The 18048-nt window shown below is 52.0% G+C and overlaps 4 protein-coding genes across 4 annotated transcripts; 2 read left to right on the top strand and 2 right to left on the bottom strand.

The window, feature by feature from the left end:
- Positions 1 to 143: 143 nt before the first annotated feature.
- CLUP02_08390 (ATPase) lies at positions 144 to 8496 on the top strand (the record flags this gene model as incomplete). The annotated part of the gene is made up of 32 exons (XM_049287380.1): positions 144 to 154; positions 365 to 499; positions 613 to 641; positions 762 to 922; positions 1227 to 1295; positions 1404 to 1475; positions 1539 to 1760; positions 1821 to 2387; positions 2437 to 2781; positions 2828 to 2962; positions 3018 to 3084; positions 3135 to 3266; positions 3334 to 4256; positions 4307 to 4460; positions 4543 to 4931; positions 5057 to 5191; positions 5245 to 5477; positions 5559 to 5655; positions 5707 to 5752; positions 5859 to 5958; positions 6019 to 6167; positions 6221 to 6420; positions 6505 to 6563; positions 6629 to 6684; positions 6723 to 6754; positions 6849 to 6912; positions 6986 to 7172; positions 7232 to 7576; positions 7650 to 7854; positions 7916 to 8031; positions 8091 to 8229; positions 8299 to 8496. The coding sequence occupies 32 exons, from the start codon at positions 144 to 146 to the stop codon at positions 8494 to 8496; spliced, it is 5772 nt and encodes a 1923-aa protein (XP_049144523.1).
- Positions 8497 to 8707: 211 nt separating this feature from the next.
- CLUP02_08389 (uncharacterized protein) lies at positions 8708 to 9394 on the bottom strand (the record flags this gene model as incomplete). The annotated part of the gene is made up of 5 exons (XM_049287379.1): positions 8708 to 8748; positions 8808 to 8832; positions 8906 to 9065; positions 9134 to 9272; positions 9376 to 9394. The coding sequence occupies 5 exons, from the start codon at positions 9392 to 9394 to the stop codon at positions 8708 to 8710; spliced, it is 384 nt and encodes a 127-aa protein (XP_049144522.1).
- A 76-nt stretch (positions 9395 to 9470) lies between these two features.
- On the top strand, positions 9471 to 11415 carry CLUP02_08388 (ubiquitin-conjugating enzyme; the record flags this gene model as incomplete). Its single annotated transcript, XM_049287378.1, has 8 exons — positions 9471 to 9485; positions 9520 to 9630; positions 9706 to 9867; positions 9925 to 10048; positions 10126 to 10423; positions 10505 to 11120; positions 11178 to 11242; positions 11340 to 11415. The coding sequence occupies 8 exons, from the start codon at positions 9471 to 9473 to the stop codon at positions 11413 to 11415; spliced, it is 1467 nt and encodes a 488-aa protein (XP_049144521.1).
- Positions 11416 to 11476: 61 nt separating this feature from the next.
- CLUP02_08387 (uncharacterized protein) lies at positions 11477 to 18029 on the bottom strand (the record flags this gene model as incomplete). Its single annotated transcript, XM_049287377.1, has 2 exons — positions 11477 to 17437; positions 17949 to 18029. 2 exons carry the CDS (start codon positions 18027 to 18029, stop codon positions 11477 to 11479), a joined length of 6042 nt encoding a protein of 2013 aa, XP_049144520.1.
- Between the last annotated feature and the right edge of the window lie 19 nt (positions 18030 to 18048).

The raw sequence follows: 18048 nt of genomic DNA, 5'->3' as shown, positions 1-18048 counted from the left end.
AGGGGGCCGGGGTGGCAGACAGTTCCATGCAATTGAACCTCATGAGGCAAGATAGGTAGGTACCTAAGGCACCATGCCTACCTACCTTAACTATCCGTACAAACCTAAGATACCTTAGGTAACCTGGTAGGTATGGAGGAGGCATGTACACCAGGTGGTGCAGCACTGGTTATCCGAAAGGTAGCCTAAATAAGGCGGGCAGGCACCTAGGCAGTCCCGCATCACTGGGCTGGGCTCTCTTGAGAGGTAGCGTTTATTGGCCAGACGTGTTGAGAAGGTTTTGATCTTAACAGAAGAATCAACAGCGACCTTCGAAAACTGCCCTGGGGCTCTGATACCTCTTTGTCGCTGCATGACTGCACAGCTTCCAAGAGAAAAACAGCGAAACATACCACTCGATACCAGTCAAACCGTATCATTCCAGCAAATTTGACCCAGGCAATCTCAGCATTGATTCCATACTTACCTACGATACCCATACGTGGCTGGCGCTGACCAAGTGAGGTAATGCGGGGATTGCAGCGGGGGCCACTGGGGCTACTACCTAGGTACCTATACCTAGGTATCTCAGTCACAGCGCTCCCTCCCGTTCGTCCTGCGCAACCTGGACAGCATCCAAAGTATCGTCATCTATCAGACAAGTCCCCCGCTATGTAGCTAGATATATACCCTTTATAGAACTGTCTTGCAACGATCATTCCCATCAATGTTGATTTAGACCAGGTCGGTGCATGGTTTGTTCGATACCTATTGCCTTTGAGGTGGTTACCCGCAAAGGTCTCCGTCGGCATATGCCGAGGGTTGCTTACCTAAAATTTCGACGGGACAGAAATTCCTCCCCTCTGCCACCCCTCCCACCCTGATACCTACGCCATTCCGCCCTTCGCAAATTCCAGCGGTTCGTTTCCTATCAGTGCAGGAGGTGGCCTAGGTACCTAGTTGCCCAGCCACCGTGCTCGCATAATACGGTTGCTTACCTTCGCAAGCAGCTTGAGTTACCTTAGGTAAGCAGGTAAGGTCCATGAAAGTGTCGTCACATCCTTTCAGAGGTACAATTACCCATGATAGATAGCTAGCTACCTTACCTAAGGACGGAGAAACCTGCCTACCTTACTCCAGTCGCCTCATAATCTCTGAGAACCTGCAAAAGTTCTTCCATGCCAACTTAAGTCGCTTTACTCTTGGAGCACTTAAGTATGCGATATGCCAACATACAATCTCCGTAGCTCAATAAGACAGCTACGGGTGCCTGGCTTTTCCTTGCTCCTTCGCGAGCTCGAGCTAGAAATCATCCAGTTTGAGGACGATTGAACCGACCGTGCGGGCATCCGCGTTGACTTTCTTGACCTCTCCATCGACCCCCCCCCCCCAAAACTCCGAAATCGCATCGCAGCGCATCACAGCATAGCTTCCTCGAGCTTCCCTTAGCTGTTTCTTCTAACTGTCTCAACCCAACTAAGCGTTTTGACCCACGGGTATGTGCCACTCTCGCCAAATTTACAACACCGCTTCTCTCAACTCGAACCTCGTTTCGGCAGTCCAGCCACGCCTTCAACCTCTTGTCTCTCGAGCTGGAACCTTCGATACCATTACGGCGACTAGATCGCCCTGAGGAAGTTGCAGATATGCCTGCGCCAGGAGAGAATGGGCATCATCGTGCCTCCTCTACATCGAGGAATGGCCATGCGCCGCTCTACCGGCTCGACTCGAATCAAAGCTCAACGAGCATCTTCGAGGAGGTAGAGATGGCTCATGACGAAGTCAGACAAACCCAAGTCCCATCTCCAATTGCGTATTGACGCTGATCATACTGTCTGTAGCTTTTCTCTGGTCCTATGGCCGAAAGCCTTCCTACCAGCGTTTCAGCCTTCTCCCATCGACGGCCTCGTGCTGACTCGACGACGAGTTTTGCATACTATCACGATGAACCCGAAGCCTCTCCTACTTCGTTCGAAGACGAACGCCAAAGCCTGTCAGATGTGGGAGACTTTGCGTTTGGTGACGAGGAGGAAAGCTACGCTGATTACGAAAACGGCGAAACCATCGATGATTACATGTCCCAACGCAGGCGATCGTCAACGCACTCAAGATCGTCAACGCACTCAAGATCGTCTGTTCACGCCCGCCTGTTGCGCCAGGACAGTGGCATGACCAACAAGAGCCTTGGTGGAGATCGTTTAAGCCAGAAGGTCTACATGGTGAATGAGGACCTTACCATTGCCATTGCTGGCTTTCGGACAAGTCGACTTGGCTTCACTGCTTATGTCGCACTTTGCCTATGCACTACTGGTGTCGCTTGGCTACTACTCAGATGGTTTCCTAGATGGCATGTAAAACTTTTGGGTCTGCCGTCTCCACTGGCCGAGTGTGACTGGGTTGTTGTCGAGGTAAACTATGCGTTCCCCCTATTGTTGCACATGAGCTGACTTCGTCTAGAATCAATGGGGAGAATTTGCCCTGATGGACGTAGACAAAAAGCTGTACGGTAGACCTATGTCTACCATCTTTGGCCACACTGGAAAGAGCTACGGGGTAGATGATGATTACGACCCAATCATCACCGAATTACGCATGCTCAACTATCGTTATGTTCGCTTGTACTTCAACCAGCAAAAGGACAAGTTTGTCATATTCAACGGCTGGGTTGACCCGAATTGGACCGATCCTCGCGCCGTGCGTGCTGGCATAGACAGTGATGAGAAGGGACTGCGAGCAGTTGTTTTTGGGAATAACCTGATTGATATTGAACAAAAATCAACACCGCAGTTGCTCGTAGATGAGGTAAGAAATCGTTTGTAGTGGTAGGTCGAGATACTGATCGTTCCAGGTTTTCCATCCTTTCTACGTCTTTCAGATTGCCAGCCTGATTCTGTGGTCTCTTGACGAATATTATTACTACGCCGTGGCTATCTTCCTAATGTCGTTTGGAAGTATTGCCACCACCCTCATTGAAACCAAAGCGGTAGGTCGAATTCACCATTGTCTTTTGTTGGTATAACCGGAGGCTAATGAAACAGACGATGAAACGACTCCGCGAGATTTCTCGCTTCGAGTGCGATGTGCGTGTACTTCGAAATGGATTCTGTAAGGACTCAGCTGCCGTATAAACTTGCTCGAAATCCTGACGGACATAGGGCGATTTGTATCCTCGAGTGAGCTCGTGCCTGGTGACGTTTACGAGGTCAGCGACCCAAATCTTACTCAATTTCCGAGCGACGGCTTGCTTTTGAGCGGAGACTGCATCGTTAACGAGAGCATGCTGACAGGTGAGTTTCACTCGCAAGTCCTACTTCCGCATGAGTGAAACTTGTTTGGCTTACATCTCGCTCTCAGGTGAATCGGTCCCTGTGTCTAAAACACCGGCCACCGATGAGACGATGTATAGTCTCGATTTGGCTGCACCGACCGTGTCGCCAGAGATTGGCAAACACTTCCTCTTCTGTGGTACCAAGATCATTCGCGCCCGGCGACCGCAGGAAGAGCGTGATGGAGACGCTGTCGCCCTCGCACTCGTGGTCAGAACGGGATTCAGCACCACGAAGGGATCCCTTGTACGGTCCATGCTCTTCCCCAAACCATCCGGCTTCAAATTCTACAGAGACTCTTTCCGGTACATCAGTGTCATGGCTATCGTAGCCATGCTTGGTTTCATCGCCTCTCTCTTCAATTTCCTGCGGCTGCACCTTGCCTGGCACCTCATCATCGTCCGTGCTCTCGATCTTATCACAATCGTGGTGCCGCCAGCGCTACCCGCGACGCTCACCATTGGGACCAACTTCGCGCTGGGCCGACTGAAGAAGAAACAAATCTTTTGCATCAGTCCACAGCGGGTCAACGTAGGTGGTAAGATTGACATCATGTGCTTTGACAAGACCGGCACCCTAACAGAGGACGGATTGGACATACTCGGTGTTCGGGTCGCATCAACAGTAACAGGCAGGTTCACGGAGGTGCTTACCGATCCATCGTCGTTCGTACAGGCGCAGGCCGGCGGTCCAGCCCAGATGTCAAAATTGAGGGCAGCCTTGTACACCATGGCAACTTGCCACTCGTTGAGGTCTGTGGACGACGAGCTGATGGGTGATCCACTTGACCTCAAGATGTTTGAGTTTACAAGGTGGTCTTTCGAAGAAGGCAAACAAAGTCCCAACGAGGCAGACGACCAAGACCAGGGCAGCCTTTCGCCGTCAGTCGCCCGACCTCCAGCTGAGCATGATGCTCTTCTGCGAGGCGCCACTCAACAAGGAGATCAATCGGTAGGCTGCGGACCCCTGTCGATCAAAGCTAGACTAACCCACTTAACCAGCAATTGCTTGAGTTGGGGGTACTGAGGTCCTTCGAATTCGTTTCGCAGCTCCGTAGAGCAAGCGTCATAGTTCGACAGTTTGGACAGCAAAGTGGGGACATATATGTCAAAGGCGCTCCTGAATGCATGCGGGAAATATGTCGCGAAGACAGCTGTGAGTGATCCATATCTACCGAACTGATTTAGGTGTACCTCGAAAGGCACTACTGACCTTGAATGTCCTCTTCAACATATAGTCCCAGTCGACTATGATGATCAGCTTGCCTACTATACACACAAGGGTTATCGCGTCATTGGCTGCGCAGCTCGCCATATTCCAAAACTCAGCTGGGTCAAAGCCCAGAAAATGAAGCGACACGAGGCCGAGTCTCAACTGGAATTCACTGGTTTCATTATTTTCGAAAACAAGCTCAAGCCGACCACAGCGCCTGTACTGACTGAGCTACTGGAATCGAACATCAGTACGACGATGGTGACAGGTGACAACATCTTGACTGCCATCAGTGTTGCTCGTGAATGCAACTTGATCAACAAGACTGCGCACTGCTTCGTTCCGAGATTCATAGAAGGCAAGTGGCGACAAGTGAGGTATCTGATTGACTCTAACAGTAAGCAGGCAACGCCGGTGACCCAAAGGCTCGGCTACGGTGGGAGAGCATTGATAACGGGGGTTTCCAGCTGAACGAACAGACTCTTCTTGCAAGTTCATTCCAATTCTAAAGGTGTTGTAAAGCTAACTTTGTTGCACAGCCACTACCACCTCCGGCTGACGTTGACGCATCATTGGCATACAACATCAATGACATCCGCAATTACTCTCTAGCAGTCAGCGGCGAGATTTTTCGCTGGATTGTGGACTTCGCGCCTCCGTTGGTGTTGCAGAGAGTATGTTCATCCCCCGGAGCGTGCCACCTGGCTGCCTATGCTTACGATCTCAGATGCTGGTCCGTGGTCGAGTTTTCGCGCGCATGTCTCCAGATGAAAAGCACGAACTGGTTGAGAAATTGCAAGCGATCGGGTACTGCTGTGGCTTTTGTGGTGACGGTGCGAATGATTGCGGCGCTCTCAAGGCTGCAGATGTCGGCATCTCCCTCTCAGAGGCGGAAGCTTCTGTTGCAGCTCCGTTCACGTCACGCGTCTTCGACATCGGTTGCGTTCCCCAGGTTATCCGGTAAGTGTTTTCACCCCCCACGAAGCAGAGTATCATCATAACACATATCTTTAGCGAGGGTCGTGCTGCACTTGTGACGAGTTTCAGTTGCTTCAAGTACATGAGTTTGTACTCGGCCATCCAGTTCACGTCCGTCAGCTTTCTTTATGCTACAGCTTCTAATCTCGGTGACTTTCAAGTAAGTTGACATGATCGCCCAAAGCGTCATCACTGGCTGATCACTCTTTAGTTCCTATTCATTGATCTACTGTTGATTCTTCCTATTGCCATTTTCAGTAAGTCATGAGTCTAGTTCAGAACCGTTGAATAAAACGCTTATAAGTATCGTAGTGAGCTGGGCTGGGCCATACCCTGTCTTGTCACGAAAGCGACCAACTGCAGACCTCGTCTCTCGCAAGGTGCTCATACCGTTACTGGGCCAGATGGTCATTTGTATACTCGTGCAAACTGCTGTATATGTCGCCGTGCGAAAGCAGTCATGGTGAGCGCTTCCTACCTTGCTCCCACCATCATCTTTACGCACTGCTAACTACAAGAAAAGGTACGTACCCCCACGTGTCAACCATGACAAGTCGAATATCAAGAACTCGGAAAACACGGTTCTATTTCTGGTGTCCTGTTTCGAGTACATCTTGGCGGGTGTGGTCCTCAACGCGGGCCCTCCTTTCAGAGAAAAGGCGATGACGAACTGTAGGTGAAGTCGGATTGCAGCAACATTTGTCCAAGGAACTAACAATGAAAAGGGCCGTTTATGACAACCATCGTGGCAACCCTTTCAATCACAATATGGATGATCATTGGCCCGGGGCATTCAGTAAGGCACCTGATGCAACTTACCAAGACAAGCTGGGACTTTGAGCTCTTCATGATTCTACTCGGGGGCGTTTACTTGGTCGCGGCATGGATATCAGAAAAGTACCTCTTCCAAAAGCTGGCTCGGGCCGTGGGACGTTTCAAAGAAAACTTCCTGAAGAAGCCGAAGCAAAGAAAGGAGTATAAAATCATTTTGGAGCACATGGAGTTGTAGGATTACAAGGTTGAAGAGATGCCTTTGCGGCTTGATCGCACACGCTGCCATAATTCCACGTAAAGTTGGCGAGCATTGCCTTGATGTATTAAAATAAGGAATCGAGTGTGACGATTAAATCTAGTTTCTCCCTGAATGCGAACTTCTCAGTCTCGGTTTCTAGCTCGGATGTCAAGGATCGTGCTGTATCAAGCTACCTGAGTTGACCATAAATGAAGGTGTCATCGATGATCCACCGACCCGCATTCCGGTGCCGAACTAGCCTAGGCGGGTCGCTCCGGCTCCGAGTGGCCGGGGTCGCGGTCGCACCCTGCGACCTGCCACCCAGCCACAATCACAGCTAGCTAGTCGATACAATCATTCAGGTCAAGCTTCGACTGCTACCTGTTACTTCCAAGTCTCATACCAGTAATCTCCATTGAAGTAGCCTAAACACCTCGCATCAACCAACAACCCATATTGCTTTAGACCTCACTCGAAGCGGGTGCTCGGACATCGCTTGGGTTTCAAAGTACAATACAACCTCACGCATTGGGACTCGGGCCACAGAGACGGTCAATCCCTTATTTCTGCCTCTCTCATTCCACTGAACCTTCGCGAATCACCTCTACCGCGAAGATGAACATGGGTACGTCCTCGCACACAAGCCTCATGAAGCTCATTGTGAAGTCAGCATGTGACTCGACAACAGCTCTCTAACGCAACATCTAGACTGGATTCTCGACAGTGGCTACCTGCCCAACGCCGTCATCAGGATAGGCATTCGGCGCCAGCTTCAGGAGCGTCTCGACTCCATCGCGAGCACGTCTCTCGGCCTCGATTACGAGCGGAAGATGACGTTTATCGAGAAATTGCGCACTCAACCCATTGCAATTGAGACCGCTACGGCCAACAAGCAGCACTACGAGGTTGGCACCGGTGTCCTCGCCGCATGCCTTGGCCCCCGCATGAAGTATTCGTGCTGTCTGTACCCCAAGGGAGGCGAGACATTGGCACAGGCGGAAGTGGCCATGTTACAGACGTATATTGAAAAGGCGGAACTAAAGGATGGTATGAGTATCTTGGATCTCGGGTGAGTCGTCTCCGGCCCTTCCCATGCATCGAGAGATCATATGTTAGATTTAGGGCCTGACTGACCGTTACAGCTGCGGTTGGGGATCAGGAGCGCTGTACTTCGCCGAGGTACTTCCTAACTCCAAGGTCACGGCCTTTTCCAACTCCAGGACGCAGAAGGAGTACATCGATGGGAAAGCCAAGGAGAAGGGCTTATCAAACCTCACGGTCATCACAGGTAACGTTGTTGACTATGAGTTCGAGCGGGAGTCTTTTGACAGAGTTGTCTCCATCGAGGTTTGTATTTTCCCTGACCGCTAGATGCGTCCGATGAAAAGGATTTTGACTGTAACAAAAGCTATTTGAGCACATGAAAAACTACGAGCTCCTTATGGCAAAGGTGGGCAGGGCCTTAAAGCCTGGTGGCAAGCTTTTTGTCCATATCTTTGCCCACAGGACCACTCCCTACGATTAGTGAGTAACGGCCGCGATGTTGTGCATTATCGGGAAGCGCTGACCGCGGAAAACCTCAGTGAGGAGGGCTGGATGACGACGTATTTCTTCACAGGAGGCACTATGCCTTCCACCGACCTGCTCCTATTCTTCCAGCGGGACTTACAGATTCAGAAGCAGTGGTGGGTCAACGGACAACACTACTCCAAGACGTGCGAGGTAAGCTGCCGCCGATCGCCTTTCTACCGTACATCAGTCTCAGTATGACGAGCTAACACGAGCATCAAGCACTGGCTGAGCAAGATGCTTGCGCATAAGAAAGAGATCTGGCCGCACTTGGTCGAGACGTATGGGGAGCAGAACGCCAGCGTGTGGTTCAACAGATGGCAAATCTTCTACTTGGCGTGTTCCGAGCTGTTCGCCTACCAAGGCGGGGATACCTGGGGCGTGTCGCACTACCTCTTCGAAAAGCCCAACACTCAGTAGAAGAAGTGACGGACAGAGATGAACCCAAGCATGGTTGGGCTTGCCGCAATTGCTTTGCACCCATAATAGAGTAGCTAATCGTTGATTCCTCTGCCTATATTTGCCTGACTTTTGGACTGGCGAATGCCGAATGATCTGTTGATATCGCGCATCTTGCGCGTATTCCTCAAACTTCTTGTTCACTAGACCACCCATCTTTAGAGCTTTCGGTTCAGTGATCCCAAGGGTGCTTCCAGCCCAGCAACACAGCTCCTGCACATTTCCGTCAGCAATCACGCAATCAGTATTATCGAAAGTTGTAGGGAATATACCGTCTTTCTTCGCGCGGTACATGAGCTATCGATGGCGCAGAATGACATTAGCTTCCTCGGCCTCGCGGTATCAATAAGGGCTTCGTTAAGGGACATACGAAGAACCACATGCCAGCGCCCAGGGCAGTCGCTGTGAAGCGGTACACACCAGGGACGTGAGGCGTCGGAGGCTTGGGGCCGGTATACATGGCGAAAGTCGATACGCCAGGCGCGTCGTTCCGGGAAGATTCTCGAGGGAGAGGAATGGATGGAGGGATTCTTGAGGTTGCAACTCGTCAGCAGGCCGCCAGAAACTCAATTGAGTCCGGTCGAGTGGGCTCACATACCTCGGATTCGCCTTTGCCTCTAGGCGTTCTAAGCTTTGCTGGGAAACTAGGTCGGGAAATTCGGACAGTGATGGCCGTTCATCAGTCCCGTAGGAAGAAACGTCGTTGACGGACTGACAATCTGAGAGGTCCTTGGATGCTTAGGTAAGTCGGCTTGTGCCGGAGTGTTGGACCAATGGCAGAAAGTGCATTCTAAGTCTCTCTTTTCGTCTTGGCCCAGGGGACTACCCACCCAAGAGCACTGAGTGACTCGTGCTCCATTCACTCGGTACGTGTCTCCTTTGTCAAGACTTGCAAGGCACGTAGGTACCTAGGTACTCCGTTCCTTACCTTAGGGATGGATACCTATTCGGTACCCACCAACCTTCCATTGGGTGCTTGGCTAGCAGCACCTCATTCTTCCGAGTTCAAACTTGCAGCGCCTCATTGCCGCAGTACCTACTCTCCAGGTCAGTACAAAGGCTCAAACCCCTGGGCACTCAATTAGCGGCGTCAGGGTAGGTGGTCGTCGATTCCACCGTTAAGCCCCCCCGGCCGGATAAGAACCCACCCCTCCCCAACTCCAGTGACAGTCGCGGCATGAGATGGTTAGTGCCACCTATCCCTCCACCTGTCACGTACACATACATACACTCATACACTTGTTCAACACCAGCCTGTCTATCTGCGCCTGCATCAACTATCCATTCTTCTACGCAAACTTTTGCGACCTAACCCGACACAGACGCTCGCTCGTTCAATAAAAAGCCACCTCTTCCCGGTCTGGATTATTTTGTCAACTGGATATCTAGACACGACGACTTACGCCGATTATCGATCAGCGGACGATTACATCACCTAACTCTACAACAACCAGCGTATGCAACATGGCAACTCCTAAGTTCAACTCAAAGTCACCGACTATACGGCGCATATGTAAGATGCCTCTCAAACGTTGGATTCTTATCCATCTGACCACTCAGAAGCTCGCTAATCAATCGGACCCAAATCAGTGCGCGAAGCCCAAGAACTCTCCAGCTCTCCATCACCAGATTATACGGCTACTCCATTAGAATCAGATCTATTCGAATGGCACTTCACTTTCCGCGGGCCACCCAACTCCTCCTACAGCGAAGGCATCTACCATGGCCGTATCGTGTTGCCGCCTACATATCCTCTCCGCCCGCCGAGTTTCCGGTTCCTTACACCCAGCGGCCGTTTCGAAACCAACAGGGAGATTTGTCTAAGCATCAGCGGCCACCACGAAGAGACGTGGCAGCCTGCGTGGGGCGTGAGGACTGCACTCGTCGCGTATGTTCAGCCTGGGACTCCCTCTCTCTGCCTTTCCAGTCCCTATTAGAGATGTTTCCCCGTTAACTAACAAGATAAAAGGTTGCGCAGCTTCATGGAGACGGACCCCCGAGGCCAGCTGGGCGGCCTCGAGACAAGCGATTCTGTGCGGAAGCGTCATGCCATCGCATCGCACACATTCAAATGCCCAACGTGTGCAAAGACAAATACTGAAATCATCCAAGAATGTGAAGAATCGGCCAAGGCCAATTCCGACTCACCAGATTCAGCGACTGAAGTTGAGATACCCTCCGAGCTGAAGCTTGGATACAAGGATGAGATGACTGAGTCTAAGGTCTTAGAAGGAGGATCCACGGAAGCAGTGACACCGGTGCCTCCGACACCAAGAACCGAACCGGCGGATGCAGAGAGTGCCGAGCTGGCCGAGGGCTTTGTTCGTACGGCACCTGAGACAGTCGTGGCGGCCAGTTCGGCATCAACATCACAATCACCAGCAACGGCGGCATCTTACCCTCCTGCGCGTCCAGGTCAAGGAATTATCACCCCTACACGGACGGTCTCGCTGCCTCCGGCCCCAAATCTTAGTGTTCGCCCCCAGGCACCTCCTACCACCCATGCGTATGACGAAGGCGTACCACTGTGGGTTGATCGAGCCATTGTTGTTCTCGTTGTACTTCTGCTGGCCATGATTCTCAAAGTCTTGCTTGACTTTTAGTTACGATGATGCTCCTACAATTTGCATGAGGGGATCCAGCCCCCGTCACCCTGGATGAACGCTGAGATGCGAGAATCTGTTTGTTTCACGGTTGCTGGCGTCTGGTTGAGGTTATTTAGGCGGTTTTGCTTGGCCATGTCCATGATATATCGTCATCCGGAAACTTGTAGACTTTGTTTTATTGCTACGATGGCCACTGAGCCAAAAGCCCATGTTCCCAACGGGATGGGGATACCACTCCAATGAACTTTTTGGACCCTTGACCTGCACTTCGTAGGGACTACTCTCATACGCGTGCTATCCCGACTACCTTCATAATATCCTCCTTCACGAGTCGTTCACAACCCATTCCGCTGCTGTCCAACAACCAGCCACCACCACTCATCCACGGTGAAACTCTTTCCATAGGTAATACCCTTTAACACACCGTATCTTGCCCCCCAGTCAAACACCATCTGCACCTCAAACTCTTGTACATATGGTTTGAGCACGGCACAAACGGACGCGACATCCAGGGGTCCTCGAGTTGCGACAACGAACGCAACTGCGCCAAGAACTTGTGCCCAACGATCATGGTTGAGCTCCCCAAAAAAATCCGACCACAGTGGAACCGCCCGGTTATGGTTTTCCCTTGGCGGCTTGCTGTGCTTGGCTTTTTGTAGGAGGGCCAAATCTTCATCGTAAACGTACTTCTCTGTGGCCTCGATCTCAAGACCAAAGTTGTAGTACGACTTAGGGTATTTCCTACTTTCGTAATTGCCCGGGTCGAAACCGAGAGGAATATTCGGGACATCAACTGTGGTGACGGCAACTCTTCCGTACGCCTGCAAGTTCATCATGGCCATAACCTCACCATCCCTCAAGACATAGGGAATCCGGATCTTTTCGCCCCGTCGGAAGCTTACATCAAGTCGTTGTTTGAACTTGGCGGCGTCGATGTACTTGACCTCATTAGTCCACTTGATGAATCGCGGCAAGAATGTCTCGGTGAGGCGGTAAGGGCGGCCCTCGAGTGCTTTGAGCTTGCTATCCGTGATGACACCTTGACCTTGGAGAGTCTCGACCGCTTGCTCAAGAAGTGATTGGATGCGCTCCTCGTCTCCGCCTCCGATGCTCGCCATCTTCTTCCTGATATCTTGCGGCGCATATTTATCGCGATGCGTGTAGCAAAGGGAGCGCAACCACGACATGGCAATGGCTAGGTCCTCACTGTCCTGTGACAGCGCTCCCCCATCGTTGTCCACGAGGGAAGTCGCGGGGCGTGAAGTGGCCGCCTCAAATCTGTTAAAGACAGACATCTGAAAGTTATAGTACTCGTCGCGCCAATTGGTAATATCCGTCCAAGCTGAGCCGAGAGAGTAGCCTCGTTCCAGAGCAGTCTTGCTGGCAGGCAATTCCTGCGAATCCTCAATAAGACCAGCGGTCCACTTGATAAGGCGCGACCAGTCGTAGTCGACATAATTGTCAAAGTCAATGGGCGGGAATTCATCGTTCTCGTAGGCTGAGATAAATTGAATCTGGAATCGCTCAGAAAGCTGACTGATGAAAGTTCCACGATCCTTTCGGGCTTTCGACCAGAATCGTCGCATGGCGCTGAGGGCCATGTCGGGGAACAAGGTCATCATGAGACCCCATTCTATGATTCGGTCGGCACCACCAAGAAGTGTTCTTGTGACGACGAATGCGGCTATCAAGATGGTTTCATTCGTCTCGTCGAGCCCGGCGTTCTGTCTCGATGCATCTCTCAGGTCCATGTCTCTAGGCAACGGTATGAGCGTCCTCGTTTTCAGATCGATTCCGACCATAAGCTCTCTGGGCTCGGTCCCGAGCTTGGTCTGTCGTCGCTTGCGCTTTCTTTGACGACCAATCTCGCCGCCCCAGAGATGGTCAGTTGCAGTCGTTCCCTGTTCAGCGATGTGGAGGCTAAACAAGGCAGATTGACTGAGTTGGTTCACAGGATCCCATTCAAGTTGGGGGTTCTCCCATCCGCCGGGAAGGTCATCGACGACATGGTTGATAAAGATATAATCCGGGTCGATCGACCCCGCCAAAAGGAGCTTCATACCCTCAGTTGACAGCTCCCAGTCGAAGCAGGCATCGACCTGATCGGAGAATTCGTAGAATTGGCTGCTGTTGGGCAACTTGTGTCCAGGCCCCCCTCGCCACTTTGTTATCTCAGAGAGATTTTGAGGCAAGTTCTGTCGGAGGAACCAACGCGAATCGGGCATCCAGCCACTGATTGTCAGGCTACGGTCCTCCGTGTCGAAGAATGCGCTCTCACACGCCGGCCAGGTACCGTCATTGCCTTCAATCGTGTCGGCATGAGCGAAGGTTACGTTGAACAGGTCGTGGCACACGTCAGATGTTGGCGGGGCCGTGGGATAAGTTGGCTCTGGGGCCGAGGCTTCAGGAAGAGGTGTGTGTTGAATGTCTTCTGGCATTTCGGGTCCCAGATATGTGTTGGGATTCAGAAAGACAATATTCGGAGGACAGCCGCTCCGTCCACCACCGCGAGATTCGGAGGGCCCAGCGATTGGTCCTACTTGCCCTGTCATGAAGAATCGAAAGATGTCTCTCTTGCGTGTTCCATCGGGACCTTGATCTTCTGCATGGGCGATCTGTTCCCTTGTGACCATTCGTTTCCTGCGTTTCCTTGGGGTCTGGGATCCCTCAGGGGGCGTATTTGGCCTCTCATTAGCTGCTTTATTGGCATAAAAAGGAGCATCAAGAACCTCCATCACCTGAACTGTCTTCCTACGGCTGGAGAAGACAGGCTGAGCGTCATGCTTGTCCTCCTCAGGCATTCCTGCCTTGGGCCTGAAGGCCGGCGGGATGTAAAGTCTTGGGTGATGAGCCATGATATTCGCTTTCATAGCTGCACCTGGCGGGGATGACGCTTCGATGCCAGGAATCCGTATCAATTGGTAGTTCGCCATCATGCCTTTAGAATTCTTGAAAGCATGCGTACTGACAACCACTTGCTTCTTCTTCGCCAACCTTGCCAATGCGTTTTTGTACATTTGATGGTCTGGCGCCTCTTCAGACGAGAACAGAGTTTCCCACGTAGCGATAGTAGCGTACCACAGAGACTGGCCTCCGGGGAAGACACCACCACTCGCATGTAGGATGTACTGAAGTGCCCGTTCCATGGTCTGTGTTTTTGAAAGAGTACTACTATCGGTTAGACTGGCCCTCAGCGCGTCTGCATGTGGTAGTGGACTGGATTCGATGACAGGTGCTGCCGTATCTCCTGAGCCTGCTCGGTTGGGACTTCCATTCGAACTTCGCTTTGCTGGACCCGAGTGCGAAACTCGTCGCCCCGAATGATCATGCATTCTCGTTGGCGTCAAAAGTTGCGGTGGATCGATTCCAGCAGTGTCTAGGAGAGTCTTCCTGCGGCTTTCCGGGGAGATATGCATTCCCTTGGCTTTTGGTGTGTCTTCCCCCCTTGCTTTCCCGACTGCTATTTGAAGTGAGGCATGTTTCGTTGGCATGTCTCTTACAGCGCTGGCAGGATCATCAATGAGCCCACTCATGGGCAGCTGCGTCGAGGATACCGGCGGCTTCAGTGCACTTGATGACTTTGACGTACTCCGATTACTGCCTATGCCCCTTCTCGCGCCTCGTCTTGTCTCCTGTAGTACGCCGGATTCCCCTCCCTGATCGGTGCGCAGTCTTCTGCTCCTGAAAGGAGTAGCCTCGAAGGATTGTATAGCAGCGGTGACAGCGTCATCTCCTCTTTCATGCAAGCCGAAGGCGTCCTCCTGGCCTTCCTCATCGTCTAGAGTGTCATTGAGGGCAGACAACCTCGAGTGCCGAGGTTTGATCTGTCGAGGAGGATTAACTGCTCGCTTCGCCAGAGTCGATCGTTTCGCAGCTGGGAAAAGTTTCTCGGGAGGTCCAATAAGGGGTGCCACATAGTTTGGGTTACAGGGTGTCTTCGATTTCTCGAGGTGGTATTTAATACCAACGTCGTTCTTCCAAGTTCCTCCACATTTGTCGCATTTGAAAATCTTGGGACGGCCACGGGCAGAAGGTTTTGCTGACCCTTTCTTGGTTCGACGGCCTCCACGCTTCACAGGCACGCCGTCGATAAGTGTATCATCCACTGCCTCGGCATTGGGTATCTCCATATCTTGATTTAATTGTTGAGAGCCCACGACAATGGATTGCTCATCCGTTGGCAGGGCGGCAGGAACCTCGATCCCCTCGGCTGTCGTATCTGGTAGCGTTGCGTCTGGGTTCAAAGGTTCCTGAAGCTTGCCTTCTTGGCCAACAGCGGCATGGATAGTGGACTCGTCTGTACCATGAACGGGAGGAGCCTGAGGGATATGTGGGCCCGCGCCGGCTTCAGGATTTTGATCGCTATTGGAGAGTATTCTGGACAGCGCTGATGGATCTACTTTGAGTGTCACGATACTCGATGCCGTTGCCGATTCAGCTGGGCGTCGCCTCGTACCACGCCTGGTAGTCGTTGCAGAGGGGGTTGTAGAGTCTAGCTCTGAGCACGTTCCCGCTGTAAAGCTCGCGTCCTCTTCAGAAGAATCTTCGCCGGTCTGCTGTAAAAGCCTTCTTCGCTTTCCTTGACGCAGTCCTCCAGCTTCTTGAGCCACATTGGCTCGCGGGGTATCCAAAACCTCGGCCTTCCTCTTGGTGATCGCATTGAGCGCCTTGCCAGAAACTCGAGCAAGAGCAGCTAGGCCACTGGCAGTATAGGATAAGTCAGGGACTACTGCGGGATATGTAAAATGGCCTGCCAGCGTCTTTCCACAAGCCCCGTCAGCCAGAGAATGATCATTGCCCATCTGTCCAGTGAGATTCTTGTCAGCATCGGCGGCAACTTTTTGCTGGGCGCTGAGTGCAAAATAGCGATATTGCTGAGATTTGCCTTTTCGATGCATCTCACTCGATACCTGAAAGTGCCTGAGATGCACTGGCTGCTGTGTCGGGAGCGAGATTGTCGAGGAAATGGAGGATATATACCGCCGAAAGGATGGCCCCAAAGTCAAGTCTCCTAACTGCTTATTCGACAGACCCGCGGAGCCTGCAGCAGAAATATTGTCGAAGATTGTCGTGGTTAGTGGTTTGTCGGCTATCCAGCTGGAGCGTGGATTCATTCGTCTTCTGTTGAGAGCACGACCAGGTTCAGTCCCTGGGCTTGGGGTGTCCATGCTGGCGGTTTTGCTTGCCGGATCAGATCCAAGATCTCCACCATTTAGGCTGTGATCAGACTGAATGCTTTTCTGCTTTCCCGTAGCCAGATAGGCAGCCCAATCCTCGTGCGTAAGATCGTGGTCGAATTTGAGGCAGTCCTTGAAAAGTTTCCCAGACAAAGTGGCGCCAACATACTGGATGGCTCCAGTCTGGACGAAGAATCGACACGTCTTGGCTGCCACTTTCATCTGCCATCTCAGACCCAAAATGCCCAGTTTGCACCGTAGGTCATGATATCTGATGATACCAAAGGCCTTCACAATGGCCATTATTGTTTGGGCTAGAGAGATGTAGTCAACTGATTCCCCATTCCACCTGCCACGCCATGAGACTGGCTCCAAGTCGCACGCCAGGGCGTTTCGGGACATATCAACAGTCGTGTGCAGACTAGCCGTTGCTTTCAAGGGATCGATTGGAAGAGCTGGGGCGAAGCGCGTCAACCACATCTTGCTGGTCTTGGTTCCCCTGACGAGCGTCGTTCTTTTCGAGATATATCCCTTCTCTGCTAAAGCATCTGTTCTTTTGGGCAATGAGCGTTTGTCTTGGCCAACAAGCCGACCTAAATCGCCTTGCAGGATACCCTCCTGCTTAGTGGAGGCGATACCGACCAAGGCCATCCACTCCAGTCTCGGGACCCTTCGGTAGTCGGGCGCATGTCCAGCAATGGACTCCCACATGCGATCCTCAGAGACGTATATACGAGGCCGCTTTCGAAGGCCTGGGGTCTTCGGCGCCGACTTGACGAGGCCGTTAGATTCAGAGTCATTTAGACCTTCTTTTGCGGCACTCTCTGAGGTACTGAGAGCTGCTGTTCCATCCTGAGAGTCTGGATCCGGTAAGGCGAGGATGTCAGCCAGAGGTACATGATTCCACTTTCGATTCGGTCCGACGGAGACGTCCTTCCTCACTCTCAGCCAGTCCCAGGCTGTAGACCACAGTAACTGGTTGGATTCCTCGTCTGTTGACTGAGAGGGTTCTGCTAGTGCATCTTGCCTGGGTCGGGTGTCCTTGTAAAAAGTCCCGAGTGAATCGAGTACATGCAGTACAGTGCATCCTATTAACCGCTTGTCAGTGAGATGCGCCAGCTAGAAAGTTTTCCAAGCCAAAAAGTTTTTAAACGCACGACTGGTGGGGGGACATAGTCGAATGCCAGCCATCTCAGTGTAATTGCGTAAACTGTAAGTAGAATGATAATTTGGAAGTGATGAACAAGAAGCCGAGAATCCTCGTTCTCATGAGCGTGCAGGGCAGGTTCTCTCACCCAAGTCACCATAACATGAGATGTCAGTGATGACTGACTCTATCAGTCGCTCGAGGTCGCGGGACATTGTGCCTCCTTTTTGGGGGTTGTCATTATCAGGTGAACGAAAGCCGCATAGAAAAAGTCATGCGAATATTGACGGCGAAGGTCGACGATGGAAAATCGAACCCAAGATGCCTGGGTTGGCGTATGCGGTTGGTCGAAAATTCCTTCCAGATTCCGGTTGGTTTTCCCCCGCTACGTTTGAGTCGGCCAAAGATCTGGAAAGTGGAGGGGAAGGAAACCGCTTGAGTCTGGCCGCGTCGGGAACCCCGCCGTCATGGTGGGATACGTACCTTAGGTGCAGCATCGTCCAGGTGGCTGTGGTGGCTGTGGACGAGACAATAGCTACTGTTACCTCCACTGCACGTGATCATGGCATGATATCTGTTTCGC

Source organism: Colletotrichum lupini, chromosome 4 (assembly GCF_023278565.1).
Source record: "Colletotrichum lupini chromosome 4, complete sequence".
Lineage (NCBI taxonomy): Eukaryota > Fungi > Ascomycota > Sordariomycetes > Glomerellales > Glomerellaceae > Colletotrichum > Colletotrichum lupini.
The sequence above is the reverse complement of the archived record's forward strand: the minus strand, read 5'-3'. Positions and strand labels throughout refer to the sequence as shown.